Genomic DNA, 19279 nt, shown 5'->3' on the forward strand with positions numbered 1-19279 from the left:
TTTAAAACAGTGTGTGTTTTAAAATTTTTACTTCAAAATAATATAAAAAGTGTTAAATCTGTTTACAGTAAAAAAGATAATTTTGTGGTAGGTGTGTCTGTGCTTTTAAAAATGAAAAAGAGCTAATAGCTTGAATTTTAAATTTTGCTTGCATATCACTTAAAATGTTTCTAATATACAAATTCATTTAAAAACACATTTTGTCAATCCAGATGGCATTCCTGTGTAATTGCTAATATAAAAAGTAAATACTTGCTGTATTGCTTAACCTGTTGCACTTTTTTTCTCAGAAAAACCCAGCCCACCAGAAAAACTAGGAGTAACAAATGTCACAAAGGACAGTGTTTCTCTTTCATGGCTAAAACCAGAACATGATGGTGGAAGCAGAATTGTGAGCTACCTCATTGAAGCTCTTGAGAAAGGACAGCAAAAATGGGTTAAGTGTGCAGTTGTAAAGACAACTCATCATGTTGTCCATGGTCTTAAGGAGAATGTTGACTATTTCTTCAGGGTGTCTGCAGAAAACCAAGCTGGTTTAAGTGATCCTAAGGAACTACTTCTCCCTATTACAGTTAAAGAACAATTAGGTATGCTTCCTGACATGACGCAAAAGTTGATACACATTAAATTGGATTCATATTTTAAAAGAGAGAACATTTTTTAATGGTTTGAAAATGTTTTCTTTTTCAGAATCTCCCGAGATTGACATGAAGGGCTTCCCTCATAACACTGTATACATTCGAGCAGGATCAAACCTGAAAGTTGAAATTCCAGTTTCTGGAAAACCAGTGCCAAAGGTGACGTTGTCTAGAGATGGTGCTCCACTGAAACCTACCATGAGATTTCACACAGAAACCACTGCAGAAAGTCTCATCATTAACCTTAAAGAAAGTGTGGCTGCTGACGCTGGCAGATATGACATTACTGCTGCCAACTCAAGTGGCACCACAAAATCATTTGTTAATATTGTTGTGCTGGATAGACCAGGTCCTCCTGTTGGTCCTGTTGTCCTTAGCGATATCACTGAAGAGAGTGTAACACTCAGATGGCAGCCACCAGCTTATGATGGTGGAAGTCAAGTTACCAACTATATTGTACTGAAAAGAGAAACAAGTACTGCTGCTTGGTCTGAGGTGTCTGCAACTGTTGCTAGAACTGTTATCAAAGTTATGAAGCTCACAACAGGAGAAGAATACCAATTCCGCATCAAAGCTGAGAACCGCTTTGGCATCAGCGATCACATAGATTCACAATGTGTGGTTGTCAAGCTTCCTTACAGTGAGTAATATGCTTCTTGATGTTTTAATGCTCTGATGTTGAAAATACAATTTTGTTAACAATTAATCACTTCTTTTGATATTCTCAGCTACCCCTGGCCCTCCTTCCACACCATGGGTCACAAATGTCACCCGAGAGAGTATTACTGTTGGATGGCATGAACCAGTCACTAATGGTGGCAGTGCAGTCATTGGATACCACCTGGAAATGAAAGACAGGAATAGCATATTATGGCAGAAGGCTAACAAGACCCTCATTCGCACAACTCACTTCAAAGTCACCACCATCAGCGCTGGCCTTATCTATGAATTTAGAGTTTATGCAGAAAATGCAGCTGGCATTGGAAAAGCAAGCCATCCTTCTGATCCAGTCCTTGCAATTGATGCTTGTGGTATGTATTCCCTAGAAAATAAAGAAGCCCAACCATTTAAGCAGTGCTCCCCCCCCCCCCCCCCCCCGCCATGATATTCTGTGCTGTAAAGTAAGCCAATATCCCAAACAGCTGTTATTCATTAGCAATACTCTTATGTTTCCTACTGCAGAACCACCAAGAAACATTCGTGTCTCAGATATTTCCAAGACTGCTATCACTCTGTCGTGGCAGAAGCCAGCATTTGATGGTGGTAGCAAGATCACTGGATACATCGTAGAAAAACGTGATCTTCCAGATGGCAGATGGACAAAAGCTAGCTTCACCAATGTTATTGAGACTCAGTTCACAGTATCTGGTCTGACACAGAATTCCCGGTATGAATTCCGGGTCTTTGCTAAGAATGCCGTTGGTTCCGTTAGTAATCCCTCAGATGTTGTGGGTCCTATCACATGTGTTGATACATACGGTAAGTGTTTTGCAATGATATAATAGTACCATTTTGTGGTACTACGAAGCTTAAAGGCAGCACTGTTTTGTAGAACCACAGTCTTTTAAATATGGAAGGGTAGTTTACAGTGATTGATTCAATAAGCTTGAATGACTGTGAGCTATTCAGGCATGATTGTAATGAACATCTTTGGCTGTATCTGCATTTTTAAAGTCTTATAGTATCTTTATTCTTTGAGCAACAGAAGTCTGCCCATGCCCCATTGCCAAAGTGGTTGTATTTATACATGTGGTTGCCTTTTCTCGGTAGGATTAGTTCTAACTTGTTCTAGGTTTATGATTTAAGTTAAGTTATACATGCTATCTTTACTTTGATCTGTATTTGTAAAATGCCTGTAACTATTAGCTTAAATAAAGTACTATTATTTTGGGGTTTATTAAATACAAGTATAAAATAAGTACGTTTTTAACTTTTTCTTATTTCTTCTTAAGGTGCACCTGAAATCGATGTGCCACCAGAATATACAGAAGTGGTGAAATATAAAGCAGGAACTTCAGTTAAGCTAAAACTAGGCATATCAGGCAAGCCTACACCCACAATTGAATGGTTCAAAAATGGCAGCGAGGTACAAACCAGTGCACTGGTGTCTATTGAAAACACAACAGAATTTGCTTCTGTACTCATCAAGGATGCAACTCGACTCAACAGTGGCACCTATGAATTAAAATTGAAGAATGCCATGGGTTCAGCGTCAGCCCATGTTAGAGTACAGATACTTGGTATGTCTTGAGATACGACTGTATTATACTATTAAACAATAATTCAGTAATAAATACTTAACATTTTCTTTCTTTGGCCTTCCACAGACAAGCCAGGACCCCCAAGAGGACCTATACAGTTTAAGACAGTCACTGCTGAAAAGATTACAATAATGTGGGATCCACCAGAAGATGATGGTGGTGCACCTGTAACACACTATGTTGTTGAAAAGCGGGAGACAAGTCGGGTTGTATGGTCTTTAATTTCTGAAAAACTGGAGGGGTGTATCATAACGACAACAAAACTCATCAAAGGAAATGAATATGTGTTCCGTGTCCGTGGTGTGAACAAGTTTGGAATTGGTGATTCACTGGAGTCTGAACCCGTCATAGCCAAAAATTCATTTGGTAAGAAACTTATAAAATAAATTATGCAACTGAATCGTCTTGTGTATTATTTAAAAGTAGTACTGATCTACTGACATCTATTTTTTTTGCTCAGTTACACCTGGACCACCTAGTGTACCAGAAGTCACAATGATAACCAAGAATTCTATGACCGTTGTCTGGAATAGGCCCACTGTTGATGGAGGCAGTGAAATATCAGGATATTTTCTTGAGAAGCGTGACAAGAAGAGTCTGAGTTGGTTCAAGGTTACTAAAGAAACCATTCGGGACACCAGACAGAAAGTAGCAGGTCTGACTGAAAACACCGAATATCATTTCCGAGTTTGTGCTGTCAATGCAGCTGGACAAGGTCCGTTCTCTGAAGCTTCTGACTTCTACAAAGCTGCAGATCCTGTTGGTAAGATACAATATGCATTATTTCTAATTGGTTAGAAATCAATGGACAATGAGCAATTAGGATGGGATTGCACAAATGTAACTGAGGGCAGATTTTATTCCTCTTTATGATTAATTGTATATATGGCTTCTGATTCCCCCCCCCCCTGTAAACTCTCACTTACAGATAAGCCAGGCTCACCAACAAAGCTGAAGGTTGTGGATACAACCAAGACATCTGTCACCCTTGGCTGGATTAAACCTACTTATGATGGAGGAAGTCCAATTAGCAGCTACGTGGTGGAGAAAAGGGAAGGTGAAGAGCAAGAATGGACTGTAGTCAGTACTAAGGGAGAAGTGAGAACAACGGAGTATGTTGTATCCCACCTTCAGCCAAGTGTTAATTATTATTTCCGCGTGTCTGCTATAAATTGTGCTGGACAAGGAGAGCCTATTGAAATGACGGAACCCGTTCAAGCTAAAGATATTCTTGGTACTGTACTTTTTAGTGATTTATCATTTTTCTGTGTTTTGTTTTTTTCAAAGCATTTCTTATTTTACATTCCAAGTATGACTATTAGTTTTTACTTATTTCCACAGTGGCACCAGAGATTGATCTGGATGTTGCTCTCCGGACCTCTATTGTTGCTAAAGCAGGTGAAGATGTGCAAATGATGATTCCATTCAAAGGAAGACCTCCTCCAACAGTCACATGGAGAAAGGGTGACAAGAATCTTGGCATTGATGAAAGATATATCATCCAGAACACAGAATCATCTACACTACTTACTATTCCTCAAGTTACCCGAAATGATACAGGAAAATATGTTCTTACAATTGAAAATGGAGTTGGAGAAGCAAAATCATCATTTGTGAATGTAAAAGTACTTGACACACCATCTGCCTGTCAGAAGCTGCAGCTTAAGCACGTTTCTCGTGGCACAGTTACACTGGTATGGGAGCCACCTCTCATTAATGGTGGTTCTGAAATAACAAATTATGTTGTTGAAAAAAGAGATGCTACAAAGAGGGCCTGGTCAACCGTAACAACAAAGTGTTCTCATACCACCTTTAAGCTAACTAACCTCTCAGAGAAGACTGCATTCTTCTTCCGTGTTCTCGCTGAAAATGAAATTGGACTGGGTGAACCTTGTGAGACATCTGAACCAGTGAAAGCTGCGGACGTACCTGGACCTATAAAAGACCTAGCCATGAAAGATTCTACAAAGACTTCTGTTAAATTGCAGTGGAGCAAGCCTGACTATGATGGTGGTAGCATTATATCAGACTATGTTATTGAAAAGAAACTGCAGGAAGAAAAAGAATGGACATATGCAGGCACAAGCAAGAGCTGTGAATTTGAAGTTGAAAAACTTAAAGAGCTTTCTGTCATGGAATTCAGAGTCTTTGCTAAAAATGAAAAAGGCATGAGTGACGGTGTTACTGTTGGACCCATTACAGTGAAAGAACATATAATAACACCTGAAGCTGACCTTTCTGATATTCCTGGAGGTCAAATTGCAGTAAGAATTGGACATAACCTGCACATTGAATTGCCCTATAAAGGTAAACCTAAGCCATCAATGAGCTGGCTCAAGGACAACCTCCCTCTTAAAGAAACTGAACATCTTCGTTTCAAGAAAACTGAAAACAAGATAAGCTTAAGCATCAAGAATGTGAAAAAGGAGCATGGTGGCAAATATACTTTAATTCTTGATAACGTAGTCTGCAGAAAAACATTCACGATCACTGTCATCACTCTTGGCCCTCCATCTAAGCCAAAAGGACCTTTAAGACTAGATGAAATCAAAGCAGATAGTGTAGTTTTGTCATGGGAAGCTCCTGAAGATGATGGGGGAGGAGAAATTACTGGCTACAGTATTGAGAAGAGAGAAACTTCACAAATGAACTGGAAGCTGGTGTGTTCGAGTGCTGCAAGAACAACTTTCAAAGTACCAAACCTTGTTAAAGACACAGAATATCAGTTTAGAGTTCGTGCAGAAAACAGATACGGAGTGAGCCCACCTCTTGTCTCAGCAGATGTTGTGGCAAAGCATCAGTTTAGACCACCAGGTGCCCCAGGCAAGCCTGTTGTATACAACATAACCGCCGACGGAATGACCATATCTTGGGATGCTCCTGTTTATGATGGTGGTTCAGAGATTATTGGATACCACGTTGAAAAGAAGGAAAGAAACAGTATTTTGTGGCAGAAAGTTAATGTAGCATTAATATCCAACAGAGAATACAGGATTACTGGCCTGCTTGAGGGCCTGGATTACCAGTTCCAAGTATACGCTGAAAACACTGCAGGTCTAAGCCGAGCTAGCGAGCCGAGCAAATTTACTTTGGCAGTCTCTCCAGTGGGTGAGTGAATGATCAATCACCCATCCAAGAAAATTCTAGTCTTGTAGACTATGGTGAGCAGTAATAAAAAGAAATTTTAATTATTTTCCTTTCAGACCCACCTGGTACTCCTGATTACATTGATGTCACCAGGGAAACAGTCACCCTTAAATGGACCCCCCCACTGCATGATGGAGGCAGTAAGATTGTGGCCTACAGCATCGAGAAACGGCAAGGAAGTGAAGACCGTTGGCTCAGATGTAACTTTACTGATGTCAGTGAATGCCAATATACAGTTACAGGACTCAGTTCAGGTGACCGATACGAATTCAGAGTGCTTGCAAGAAACGCTGTTGGTACAATCAGCCCGCCTTCACAGTCTTCAGGCTATATCATGACCAGAGATGAAAACAGTAAGAATTATTTCTTAATATGCTTGTATTTGGATACTGAAGCCAGCTAGAGCTTCTGGCTGTACTGATTGGAAATGGGAGGCCAGGGGGGGCAGAACATGTGACTGAGGTCCTTCCAGTCAACTCAGAACATTTCTGTTTGTAGTCCAAGATGGGAGGGTCTAAATTAAAGACCCAAGTCTGGCAGACATATGTCATCAATTGCTGAAAGGCACGGCAGCCTACATTTGTGTTGGATAAGCAGCAGCAGCAAAGTTGGAAAGAAATTATAAACTGTAATATTCTGATGCACTGAACAATTTAGAAATGAAAATGTGCCTCAGGTAGCTTGGCATACTGTAACAGCATATATTAATGGTGTCTTTCACCTATTGTTAATATGATACACTGTGTGCTTACAGGAAAAATAAGTTTATAGTTCATATAATAACTGCTTTTTAGAGAATGCCATTTTCTAAGTGAAAGAATTCTATATATAACAATCTTTTATAATTAGTACATTTTAAAAAAAAGTGTCAGGAAAAAATACTTAGCTATATGGGAATTGAATTATATTTTCCTTTTTTAGTTGCTCCAACAATTGAATTTGGCCCTGAGCACTTTGAAGGCCTTACTGTTAAAGCTGGAGAGAGCATTAGACTTAAAGCTCTAATCAAAGGACGTCCAGTACCTAAAGTGACATGGTTTAAGGATGGTAAGGAGATTGAGCAAACAATGAATATAGAAATAACTACAGCTATTGGATATAGTACAATCTTCATTAGAGATGCTACCCGGGATCATCGTGGAGTGTACACAGTAGAAGCCAAAAATGCATCAGGCACTAAACGAGAAGATATTACCTTCAGAGTACAAGGTACTGCACCAAACACTTTCAGCATGCTCTTTTAAAATCGTATTTTATTCTAAGTAAGTTCCAGCAAATTTTAATTCTGAACCTTTAAAATTGCAGACACACCAGGAAAAGTTGGTGGACCAATACGTTTCACAAACATTACTGGAGAAAAAGTCACATTATGGTGGGAGCCTCCAGCTAATGATGGTTGTGCTTCTATTTCCCACTACATAATTGAAAAACGTGAAACCAGCAGGATTGCTTGGGCATTAGTTGAAGATAAATGTGAAGCTTGCAGCTACACTGCACTTAAATTAATTAAGGGCAATGAGTACCAGTTCCGTGTCTCTGCAGTGAACAAATTTGGAGTTGGCAGACCATTGGAGTCTGATCCAGTTACCGCACAAATACCTTACAGTAAGTTTCCATCTCATTCTGTAGAAATAACTGTGGAGTTACCATCTTGTTTTTCTAATGACATTTTTCTTTTTTTAGCTCTCCCTGATGCACCAGGAACTCCAGAGCCTACCAATGTAACAGGAGACAGTATCACACTCACATGGGCAAGACCAAAATCAGATGGCGGAAGCGAGATAAATGAGTATATTCTAGAAAGGAGAGAAAAGAAGAGCATGCGCTGGGTTAAAGTATCCAGTAAGAGGCCCATTACTGAGAACAGGTACAGAGTAACTGGCCTTATTGAAGGCAATGAGTATGAATTCCATGTCATGGCTGAAAACGCTGCAGGAGTTGGACCTCCAAGTGACATTTCAAGGCTGATTAAATGTAGAGAACCCGTCAGCCCACCAAGTGCTCCTAATGTTGTAAAGGTGACAGATACATCGAAGACTAGTGTAAGCTTAGAGTGGACCAAGCCAGTTTTTGATGGAGGCATGGAAATAATTGGGTACATCATTGAGATGTGCAAAGCTGATCTCGAAGCATGGCAGAAAGTCAATGCAGAGACTGTTCTTGCTACTAAATATACTGTTGTTGATTTGGAGGCAGGAGAACACTATAAATTCAGAGTTAGTGCTGTCAATGGTGCTGGCAGAGGAGAAAGTTGTGAAGTTCCTGCTTCAGTCCAAACCGTGGACAGGCTTTCTGCACCTGAAATAGATATCGATGCAAACTTCAAGCAGACTCATATTGTAAGAGCAGGTGCAAGCATTCGCCTATTTATTGCCTTCTCTGGAAGACCTGTTCCTACTGCTGTGTGGTCCAAAGCAGATGCTAATCTCAGCTTGCGTGCTGACATTCAAACAACTGATTCATTCAGCACATTGACTGTGGAGGAATGCAATAGAAATGATGCTGGCAAGTATGTCTTTACTGTGGAAAACAACAGTGGAAGTAAGTCTATCACATTTACTGTCAAGGTTTTAGACACGCCTGGTCCACCAGGTCCTATTACATTTAAAGATGTGACTCGAAGATCTATTACTTTAATGTGGGATGCTCCTGTTCTGGATGGAGGTTCACGTATCCATCACTACGTTGTGGAAAAACGGGAAGCAAGCCGTCGTAGCTGGCAAGTGGTGAGTTCAAAATGCACTCGACAAATCTTTAAGGTCACTGATCTGGCAGAAGGTGTGCCGTACTACTACCGAGTGTCAGCAGAAAATGAATATGGTGTAGGTGAACCCTGTGAATTAACAGAACCAGTTGTAGCCACGGAAGAACCTGCTCCACCTAAGAGACTAGATATTGTTGATACAACCAAATCCTCTGTAGTTTTAGCTTGGCTTAAACCTGATCATGATGGTGGTAGCCGTGTTACTGGATACCTTCTTGAAATGAAACAAAAAGGCTCTGACTCCTGGATTGAAGCTGGGCAAACGAAACAACTTACTTTCACTGTTGAAGGCCTTGTGGAGAACACTGAATACGAGTTCCGGGTCAAGGCAAAGAATGATGCTGGCTACAGTGAGCCAAGAGAAGCTTTCTCTTCTGTTATTATTAAGGAGCCACAGATTGAACCAACAGCAGATCTTAGCGAAATAAGCAGACAGCTCATAACATGCAAGGCTGGAAGCACCTTTACTATTGATATACCAATCAGTGGGCGCCCAGCTCCAAAAGTGACATGGAAACTTGAGGAGATGAGGCTGAAGGAAACTGAGAGAGTGACCATCAAGACAACAAAAGACAGAACCACACTGACTGTAAAGGACAGTATGAGAGGTGACTCTGGTAAATACTACCTCACACTTGAAAACACTGCTGGTGTGAAAACATTTACTGTCACAGTGGTAGTCATAGGAAGGCCAGGTCCTGTCACTGGCCCAATTGAAATATCATCTGTCTCTGCTGAATCCTGTGTGTTGACTTGGAAAGAACCTGAAGATGACGGTGGCAGTGACATTACGAACTACATTGTAGAGAAACGTGAATCTGGCACAACAGCATGGCAGTTGGTAAATTCCAGTGTGAAACGTACACAGATCAAAGTCACTCATCTCACAAAATACCAGGAGTACAGTTTCCGAGTAAGCTCAGAAAACAGATTTGGTGTCAGCAAACCCCTTGAATCAAAAACAATAGTTGCTGAGCATCCATTTGGTAAGTGAAACGCTTTTCAAAATTTGTTCTTTTCTTCTGGCTGAGGTATTTGTAATAACTAAGATTTTCCTCCCTGTCTTTTTTGCGTTTAGTCCCACCAAGCCCACCTTCAAGGCCAGAAGTCTATTCTGTGTCTGCAACTGCCATGGCCATTCGCTGGGAGGAACCCTATCATGACGGTGGCAGCAGAGTCATTGGATATTGGGTTGAAAAGAAGGAGCGCAACACCATCCTTTGGGTGAAGGAAAACAAAGTGCCATGCTGTGAATGCAACTACAAAGTCACGGGATTGGTGGAAGGCCTAGAATATCAATTCAGAACCTATGCTCTAAATGCTGCAGGTGTTAGCAAAGCTAGTGAAGCTTCCAGACCTGTAGTGGCTCAAAATCCAGTTGGTAAGTATTACTTTTAGAGTTATGTTGTTATTTAAACTAAAATAGAACTGCATTTCTCATTTTTCTGTTTTATTCCTCCAGATCCACCAGGAAGACCAGAAGTAACAGATGTCACCAGATCTACAGTGTCACTGAGCTGGTCAGCACCCCTTTATGATGGTGGAAGCAAAATTATTGGATATATTATAGAGCGCAAACCATATAATGAATCTGGTGATGGACGCTGGCTGAAATGCAATTATACCATTGTCTCAGAAAACTTTTTTACTGTGACAGCTCTTAGTGAAGATGAAGCATATGAATTCCGTGTACTAGCAAAGAATGCTGCTGGTGTGATTAGCAAAGGATCTGAATCGACTGGTGCTGTCATTTGCAAAGACGAATACTGTAAGAGATATTCACTTGGAACAATTAAAAACATGATGTTCTCTTTTTAGTATTGTCATGTAATTTGTTTTTAATCTCTTTTTCCTTATGACAGCACCACCAAAGGCTGAACTCAATGCCAGACTGCAGGGAGAAGTTGTGACCATTAGGGCTGGATCGGATCTTGTTCTCGACGCGGCCATTGGTGGGAAACCAGAACCAAAAGTCTTCTGGTCCAAAGGTGACAGGGAATTGGATCTATGTGAAAAGATATCTCTACAATACACCAGCAAACGAGCCATTGCAGTTATCAAGTTCTGTGACAGAAGTGATAGTGGAAAATATACTCTAACAGTTAAAAATGCCAGTGGGATGAAACAAATTTCTGTCCTTGTCAAAGTGCTTGGTATGTATCCCATTATTAGTATTCATACTTAGTACACTAAAAACCCCAAATTCTTTTAAATAAGAGTGAGACGCTTTTCCTTAGCTGCTAATAACAATACTTATTTTCATCTCTACCCAGACTCACCAGGTCCATGCGCAGGCAAAATCACTGTTAGCAGAGTAACAGAAGAGAAATGTACTCTGGCATGGAATATTCCTGAGGAAGATGGAGGTGCACAAGTCACTCATTATATCGTAGAAAGGCGTGAAACAAGCAGACTTCACTGGGTTATTGTGGAGGCTGAATGCCAGACTTTATCATGTGTGGTAACAAAACTTATTAAAAATAACGAGTACATCTTCCGTGTGAGAGCTGTCAACAAATACGGACCAGGTGTGCCACTTGAAACAGAACCTGTGATTGCCAGGAATGCTTTCAGTGAGTGTTACTGCCTTCCATTCTGCATCAGAATTTGTGGAATATTTCTCATAGATAAATAATTTCTTAAATAATAATTTTTTTCACCTTTTTTAAAAAAAAAAAACCACAGCTATCCCAACACAGCCTGGTGCTCCTGAAGAAGTGAGTGTTGGCAAGGAACATATCATTATTCAGTGGACAAAACCAGAATCAGATGGTGGCAATGAGATTAAGGACTATCTTGTGGACAAACGTGAAAGGAAAAGTCTGCGCTGGACACGAGTGAACAGAGATTACACTGTTTATGATACCAGACTGAAAGTCACTGGTCTCATGGAAGGCAGCCAGTACCAGTTCCGTGTCACTGCAGTGAATGCTGCTGGGAACAGTGAGCCTAGTGAAGCTTCACAATACATGTTATGTAAAGAACCATCATGTAAGTTACCACATTTAAAACATATTTTAATATTTACTTATAATAGTGGATCATAAACCCACATTGACACTTTGACAAAGATACCCAAAACCACATATGATCTCACTGAACTAGCTAGTATTAGAATAAACTTAAAAGCAGTTATAGTTCTTTTTAAATGCATTTCCTGGCATTAGCTGTTTAGAAAGTGTTTTTAACTGTAAAACGTTTCCTGCGCCAATGTGAAATGCATTTTCTTCTTTTTCAAAGATACTCCTGCACCACCTTCAGCTCCAAGAGTTGTGGATACTACTAAGCACAGCATAAGTTTAGCATGGTCAAAGCCCACATATGATGGTGGTGCTGACATCTTAGGCTATGTTCTTGAAATGAAGGAAGAAGGTACTGAACAGTGGTATCGACCACATACAACTGCCACGCTGAGGAATGCTGAGTTCACCGTGACTGGTCTTAAAACAACCCAGAAATACCAATTCAGAGTTGCTGCTACAAATGTGAATGGTATGAGTGAATTTAGTGAATCATCAGCAGAAATAGAACCTGTGGAAAGAATAGGTAATTTGAAGACTTAATGTATATTTTAAGGAATATTTATATTTTCCTTTAGAACTACTAAAAGATTAATTAATTCCATGTTTCTTACACCTTTCATCAGAAATACCTGAGCTTGAGCTTGCTGATGATCTGAAGAAGACAGTTACAGTCAGAGCTGGTGGTTCCCTGCGCCTAATGGTCTCTGTATCTGGCAGACCTGCTCCCGTAATCACATGGAGCAAGCAGGGTGTTGACCTTGTAAGTCGAGCTATTATTGATACTACAGACAGCTACACTCTGCTTATTGTGGATAAAGTTAATCGGTATGATGCTGGAAAATACGTCATTGAGGCTGAAAATCAATCAGGAAAAAAATCTGCAACTATTTCTGTAAAAGTGTATGGTAAGTACTGCTACAATTGTATATGGACATTACATCACTCATAGTGCACGTTGCTCAGGAATAAGAAAGTCATTCATTTCCAAAGGAAGCTTGCAGTTTAAATAACATGAGAATGTTTGGGAAGTCAGAGAAACAATCTAATCCAAAGGCAAACACATAGTTTCTAAAGCTGTGCTAGTTTATAAATCAAAAGCCAGCATTGTTTTTTTATGCAGAATCAGTCATTGGCTGTAAAAGGAAGGATCCAAAAGGAAAAAAAAATAATCTTTTTTTGTTTGTTTGTTTTAGATACACCTGGTCCACCAGCTGCAGTGAGAATTAAGGAAGTATCAAAAGATTCTGTGACACTTACTTGGGATATTCCAACCATTGATGGTGGAGCCCCAGTCAACAATTATATAATTGAGAAACGTGAAGCTTCCATGAGAGCTTACAAGACTGTCACTACCAAATGCAGCAAGACATTGTATAGAGTTACTGGACTTCTAGAAGGAGCTTTGTATTATTTCAGAGTGCTACCAGAAAATATTTATGGCATTGGTGAAGCCTGTGAAACATCTGATGCAGTACTAGTATCTGATGTCCCCATGGTACCACAAAAACTCGAAGTGATTGACACCACTAAATCAACTGTTACTCTTGCATGGGAAAAACCACCACATGATGGTGGCAGCAGATTGACGGGATATGTTATTGAGGCCAGCAAAGCTGGAACAGAAAGATGGTTGAAGGTAGTGACACTGAAGCCTACCGTCTACGAGCATACAATTATCTCTCTCAATGAAGGTGAACAGTACTTGTTCAGGGTCAGAGCACAGAATCAGAAGGGCATGTCAGAACCACGAGAGATTGTCACAGCAGTGACAGTACAAGACCAAAAAGGTAGGTATCTACTGTTAAAAATAACAGGGTGAAGCCTACACCAAATGAATGTGATATTTATAAAATGGATATTTGAAATATCAATGATTTGCTTTTCTTAGTTCTACCAACAATTGACTTCGCTGGAATACCTCAGAAGACAATTCACGTACCTGCTGGCAAGCCCATTGAGTTAGCTATTCCAATTGAAGGACGACCACCTCCAGCCGTGTCTTGGTTCTTTGCTGGTTCTAAACTGAAAGAATCAGAACGCATCAAAATGGAGACTGTTGCCAAAATGGCTAAATTAACTGTGCGTGAGACCACCATACATGACACTGGAGAGTATACGCTTGAACTGAAGAACACAAGTGGAACAGTTACTGATACAATAAAAGTTATAATCCTTGGTAAGGATTTATTAAAATAATTGTCCATGATCTTTCTCCATCTGAACTTGCTTACATCAACAATACGATTCCTTTTCTCCACATTTTTTTCATCTTTTAATTTTCTTTTTTTTTCTAGACAAACCTGGACCACCCGTTGGACCTATCCGAATTGATGAAGTTGATTCAAATTATGTAACCATCTCCTGGGAGCCACCTGAGCTGGATGGTGGAGCTACCCTTAGCGGCTATGTGGTAGAACAGCGTGATGCTCACCGTCCTGGATGGTTGCCAGTTTCAGAGTCAGTAACCAGGACAATGTTTAAGTTCACCAGACTTGTTGAAGGTGCAGAATACGTGTTCCGTGTGGCTGCTACAAACCGCTTTGGAATCGGATCTTACCTGCAGTCTGAAATTATAGAATGCAAGAGCAGAATCCGTAAGTCTGAATTTTTGCTTATTCTCTACCTTAAAAATAAAAATATGTATTTAAATGGGCTTTTATATCCACACATAGATAAGATTTTTCTAGATGTTACTACTTCCTTTTTCCCAAATAAAATGGTACATTATGATGCACAGTAGTCTTGTTATATTTCCAGAGAAAAATGCCATCCATAAACTATATAGGTATTATAGATGCACTGCACAGAACCTGGATGGTAAACTTGGATTTTTCTGCTCAGGTCTACCATTAGCCTTAAAAATTTCTTTACCCCATTACAAAAACAGGACTATTTCACTGACCTAGTTTGTAAACTACTTTGATATCTGCTGATAGAAAGAGTTTGATAGGACATTGATATTACATTGTCATTCACAATATGTTGCATATTACTAATGTGTAGAATCATTTGATGCTTTCTTCACTAATTCTGTGTTATGTTTTTACAGGTATTCCTGGTCCTCCTGGCACTCCAGAATTGTTTGATATCTCTCGAGATGGCATGACGTTAACTTGGTATCCTCCAGAAGATGATGGTGACTCACAGATTACTGGTTATATTGTGGAACGCAAGGAAGTTAGAGCAGACAGATGGATCCGTGTAAATAAAGTTCCAGTCACTATGACTCGTTACCGTTCCACTGGGTTGGTTGAAGGATTAGAATATGAACACCGAGTCACAGCAATCAATGCCAGAGGCACTGGGAAACCCAGCCGTCCTTCCAAGTCTGCTGTGGCGAGAGATCCCATTGGTAAGTAATTTCCTACATAGATTAAGCACATTATGGCAGAAGGGAATGATACTAGTAAAATTTACTTTTTTTTCTAATTTGGAAATTTATCTGGGTGTATTAACAAATGAGATTCTGACTGGAGAAAACCAAGAAAATATTAGTAAAAATCTTTCATTCTAAGTTCTCCTGTATAAATCCTATAGACTTAATACAGATCGTATGTTGCAAGTTAGCATTTGTTACATCTTTCAAATATTCATTTATTTAAAAGATCCACTCCACCCCCCACCCCCCCATCTGATCTTCTCTTCCAGCTCCTCCAGGTAAACCTCAGAATCCAAGAGTCACTGATACTACAAGAACATCTGTCTCCCTGGCTTGGAGTCCACCAGAAGATGAAGGTGGTTCTAAAGTTACTGGCTACTTAATTGAGATGCAGAAGGTTGATCAATTTGAATGGACCAAATGCAATACCACACCAACTAAGATTCGTGAATACACCTTGACACATCTGCCCCAGGGCGCAGAGTACAGATTCCGTGTGCTAGCCTGTAATGCTGGTGGGCCAGGAGAACCTGCTGAAGTGCCAGGAACAGTCAAAATAACAGAAATGCGTGGTAAGACAGTTCACGTCTTAACTCTCATTGAAAGTCATCCTAAAAAAGTATTTGCCTAAAGCAGGTATGATATCATCTGTAAAACAGACATAGCATGGCATATTAATTTTTTTTACAGAATATCCTGACTATGAACTTGATGAAAAATACCAGGAAGGTCTTATGGTGAGACAAGGTGGAGTCATCAGGCTTACAATACCCATTAAGGGTAAGCCCATCCCAATATGCAAATGGACAAAAGAAGGACACGACATCAGCAGGAGGGCCATGATTGCGACTTCTGACACTCACACAGAACTTGTGATCAAAGATGCAGAAAGAGAAGATTCAGGCACCTATGATTTAGCACTTGAAAACAAGTGTGGCAAAAAAGCTGTGTATATTAAAGTCAGAGTGATTGGCATTCCAAATCCACCAGAAGGGCCACTTGAGTATGATGATATACAAGCTCGTTCTGTCAGAGTAAGCTGGAGACCTCCTACAGATGATGGTGGTGCAGATATCCTAGGTTATATTGTTGAGAGACGAGAAGTACCGAAGACTGCCTGGTACACTGTTGACTCTAGAGTGAAAGGGACATCACTAGTGGTAAAAGGGCTCAAAGAAAATGTGGAATATCACTTCCGTGTTTCTGCTGAAAACCATTTCGGTATTGGCAAATCTCTCAAATCTGAAGAACCAGCAGTACCAAAGACACCTCTAAGTAAGTCCCCTTTTAGATTATTTTTTTTTTAATAATTTTTAATTACTACATTATTATTCTAAAAGTGAAATAATACATGCAAATGTTTTAATGCTACATCACTTATTTCTGTTATTTTTTTATTATAATTATTAACAGACCCTCCAGAGCCTCCAAACAACCCACCTGAAGTGCTTGATGTTACAAAGAGTTCTGTCAACTTGTCCTGGTCCAGACCTAAAGATGACGGTGGTTCTCGTGTAACTGGCTACTACATTGAACGTAGAGAGACATCCACAGAAAAATGGGTCCGGCATAATAAGACACAGATTACCACAACAATGTATACAGTCACAGGACTTGTTCCAGATGCTGAATATCAATTCCGTATCATTGCTCAAAATGACATTGGTGAAAGTGAAGCAAGTCCTGCTTCTGAACCAGTTGTATGCAAGGATCCATTTGGTAAGAAAATCTTTGCATTAACAGATCTTCTGAAGAGCAACTTAGTGACATTTAAAGAGGAATTTATTTTCTGTATCTATTTTAATTTTCAGACAAACCAAGCCAACCTGGAGAAATTGAGATCACTTCTATATTTAAGGACAGCATTACATTAGAATGGGAACGACCTGAATGCGATGGTGGCAAAGAGATCCTTGGCTATTGGGTTGAATATCGCCAGTCTGGAGAAAGCACCTGGAAAAAATGCAATAAAGAACGCATCAAAGACAGGCAGTTTACAGTAGGAGGTTTACTAGAGGCTACAGAATATGAGTTCCGTGTTTTTGCAGAAAATCAGACTGGCCTTAGCAGACCTCGAAGGACTGCTATGGCAGTGAAAACTAAATTAACATGTAAGTAAAAATATATTGTCATATTTGCTGTGTCATAAACCATGGTACTGTACTTAACATGCTGCCTCTTTGTTTTACATATTATTTGCCAACATGGCTGTCCTAAAGCACAGTCTTTCAAGTATGAGGCACAAGTATAAATGAAAATTAATTTCTAGTAATATAGTAATAGAGGAAAATTTCATAGTAATCTTCATTATTTTTACTTTTTTTTTGTTGTAGCTGGAGAAGCACCTGCCATAAGAAAAGAAATGCAGGATGTTACAACTAAACTGGGTGAAGCAGCTCAGCTGACATGCCAGATTGTTGGGAGACCTTTGCCTGATATTAAATGGTACCGCTTCGGCAAAGAACTGGTGCAAAGCCGAAAATACAAAATGTCATCTGATGGACGCAACCATACACTGACAGTAATAACAGATGAACAGGAGGATGAAGGTCTCTACACTTGTATGGCTACCAATGATGTTGGAGAAATTGAAACTAGTGGCAAGCTATTATTGCAGGCTCCTCCTCAGTTCCATCCTGGCTTCCCATTGAAAGAGAAGTACTATGCAGGTGCAGGTGGCACCCTCCGCCTTCACGTTGTATATATTGGCCGACCAGTACCAGCAATAACTTGGTTCCACAGCAACAAACCTTTGAGAGGATCAGAAACAGTTACTATTGAGAACACAGAGCATTATACTCATCTTGCTATTAAGAATGTCCAGCACAAGACTCATGCTGGGAAGTACAAAGTCCAACTCAGTAACACGTTTGGAACAGTTGACACTGTACTTAATGTGGAAATACAAGGTAATTAATTTTATTTTCAGTATTTTTGTGGAGTATTTTCTCAAATATTTACTGGCAAAAGAATTAAAAATACTGTGCTTTTTCTTTTACAGATAAACCAGATAAACCAGTAGGGCCAATTGTTATAGAGTCTATACTGAAGAATTCTGTGGTGATAAGCTGGAAACCACCAGAGGATGATGGAGGTGCTATGATAACAAATTACATCATAGAGAAACGTGAAGCCAAGGAAGGAGCAGAATGGCAACTTGTATCTTCAAGTATTTCAGGCACAACCTGTAGAATTGTTAACCTAACTGAAAATGCAGGCTATTATTTCCGTGTTTCTGCTCAGAATACATATGGCATTAGTGAAGCACTGGAGGTTTCATCAGTTGTTGTTATGAAGCCTCCATTTGGTAAGTGGACACCAAAGTATCAATTTCTGTATGCCCCTGTAACTACTAAGGCAAGCTCACTTCAGTTTTTGAACCTTTTTATTCTTTACAGAAAAACCAGGACAACCTGGTCAGCCAGTAGCAAGTGCTGTCACAAAGGATTCTTGTGTTGTCTCATGGAAGCCACCTGCAAGTGATGGCGGTGCAAAGATTAGAACTTATTATCTTGAGAAGCGTGAGAAAAAACAAAACAAGTGGATTTCTGTAACAACAGATGAAATTCGTGAAACTGTCTATTCTGTGAAAGATCTTATTGAAGGTCTTGAATATGAGTTCCGTGTAAAATGTGAAAATCTTGGTGGTGAAAGTGAGTGGAGTGAGGTATCACAACCAGTCATTCCAAAATCTGATGTACCAATTCAGGCTCCACATTTCAAGGAAGAACTAAGGAATCTGAATGTGAAATTTCAAGCTAATGCCACATTTGTCTGCAAAGTCACTGGTCATCCTAAACCAATTGTCAAGTGGTACAGACAGGGCAAAGAAATCATGCCAGATGGTGAAAAGATCAAGATACAGGAATTCAAGGGTGGATATCACCAGCTGGTCATCACGAATGTAACAGATGATGATGCCACAGTATATCAAGTTAGAGCTACCAACCAAGGAGGATCTGTGTCTGGCACTGCCTCTTTGGACGTTGAAGGTGAATGAAGGGTCTTGATTCCTAAGACAAATTCTTTTTAAGCTTTGAGTATTTAGACTATTGGTGCTCTTCTCA

At 39.8% G+C, this 19279-nt stretch overlaps 1 protein-coding gene across 1 annotated transcript in view; it reads left to right on the plus strand.

The window, feature by feature from the left end:
• Positions 1-19279, plus strand: part of LOC142414557 (titin-like) — a 243793-nt gene that overhangs the window by 216599 nt on the left and 7915 nt on the right. Inside the window, exons 287-317 of the mRNA XM_075511917.1 lie at positions 291-587; positions 691-1278; positions 1367-1669; positions 1821-2117; positions 2591-2878; positions 2966-3265; positions 3360-3662; positions 3828-4133; positions 4241-6007; positions 6103-6399; positions 6968-7255; positions 7352-7651; positions 7730-9796; positions 9889-10191; positions 10273-10578; positions 10673-10963; positions 11084-11383; positions 11496-11801; positions 12051-12356; positions 12457-12738; positions 13027-13620; positions 13722-14009; positions 14128-14427; positions 14883-15185; positions 15482-15784; positions 15903-16487; positions 16626-16931; positions 17024-17323; positions 17546-18121; positions 18214-18519; positions 18611-19204. Of these exons, the coding sequence (XP_075368032.1) occupies positions 291-587; positions 691-1278; positions 1367-1669; positions 1821-2117; positions 2591-2878; positions 2966-3265; positions 3360-3662; positions 3828-4133; positions 4241-6007; positions 6103-6399; positions 6968-7255; positions 7352-7651; positions 7730-9796; positions 9889-10191; positions 10273-10578; positions 10673-10963; positions 11084-11383; positions 11496-11801; positions 12051-12356; positions 12457-12738; positions 13027-13620; positions 13722-14009; positions 14128-14427; positions 14883-15185; positions 15482-15784; positions 15903-16487; positions 16626-16931; positions 17024-17323; positions 17546-18121; positions 18214-18519; positions 18611-19204 (13950 nt within the window). The remainder of the gene's footprint in view (positions 1-290; positions 588-690; positions 1279-1366; positions 1670-1820; positions 2118-2590; positions 2879-2965; positions 3266-3359; positions 3663-3827; positions 4134-4240; positions 6008-6102; positions 6400-6967; positions 7256-7351; positions 7652-7729; positions 9797-9888; positions 10192-10272; positions 10579-10672; positions 10964-11083; positions 11384-11495; positions 11802-12050; positions 12357-12456; positions 12739-13026; positions 13621-13721; positions 14010-14127; positions 14428-14882; positions 15186-15481; positions 15785-15902; positions 16488-16625; positions 16932-17023; positions 17324-17545; positions 18122-18213; positions 18520-18610; positions 19205-19279) is intronic.

The sequence above is a fragment of the Mycteria americana genome, chromosome 9, assembly GCF_035582795.1.
Source record: "Mycteria americana isolate JAX WOST 10 ecotype Jacksonville Zoo and Gardens chromosome 9, USCA_MyAme_1.0, whole genome shotgun sequence".
In the NCBI taxonomy this organism is placed as follows: Eukaryota; Metazoa; Chordata; class Aves; order Ciconiiformes; family Ciconiidae; genus Mycteria; species Mycteria americana.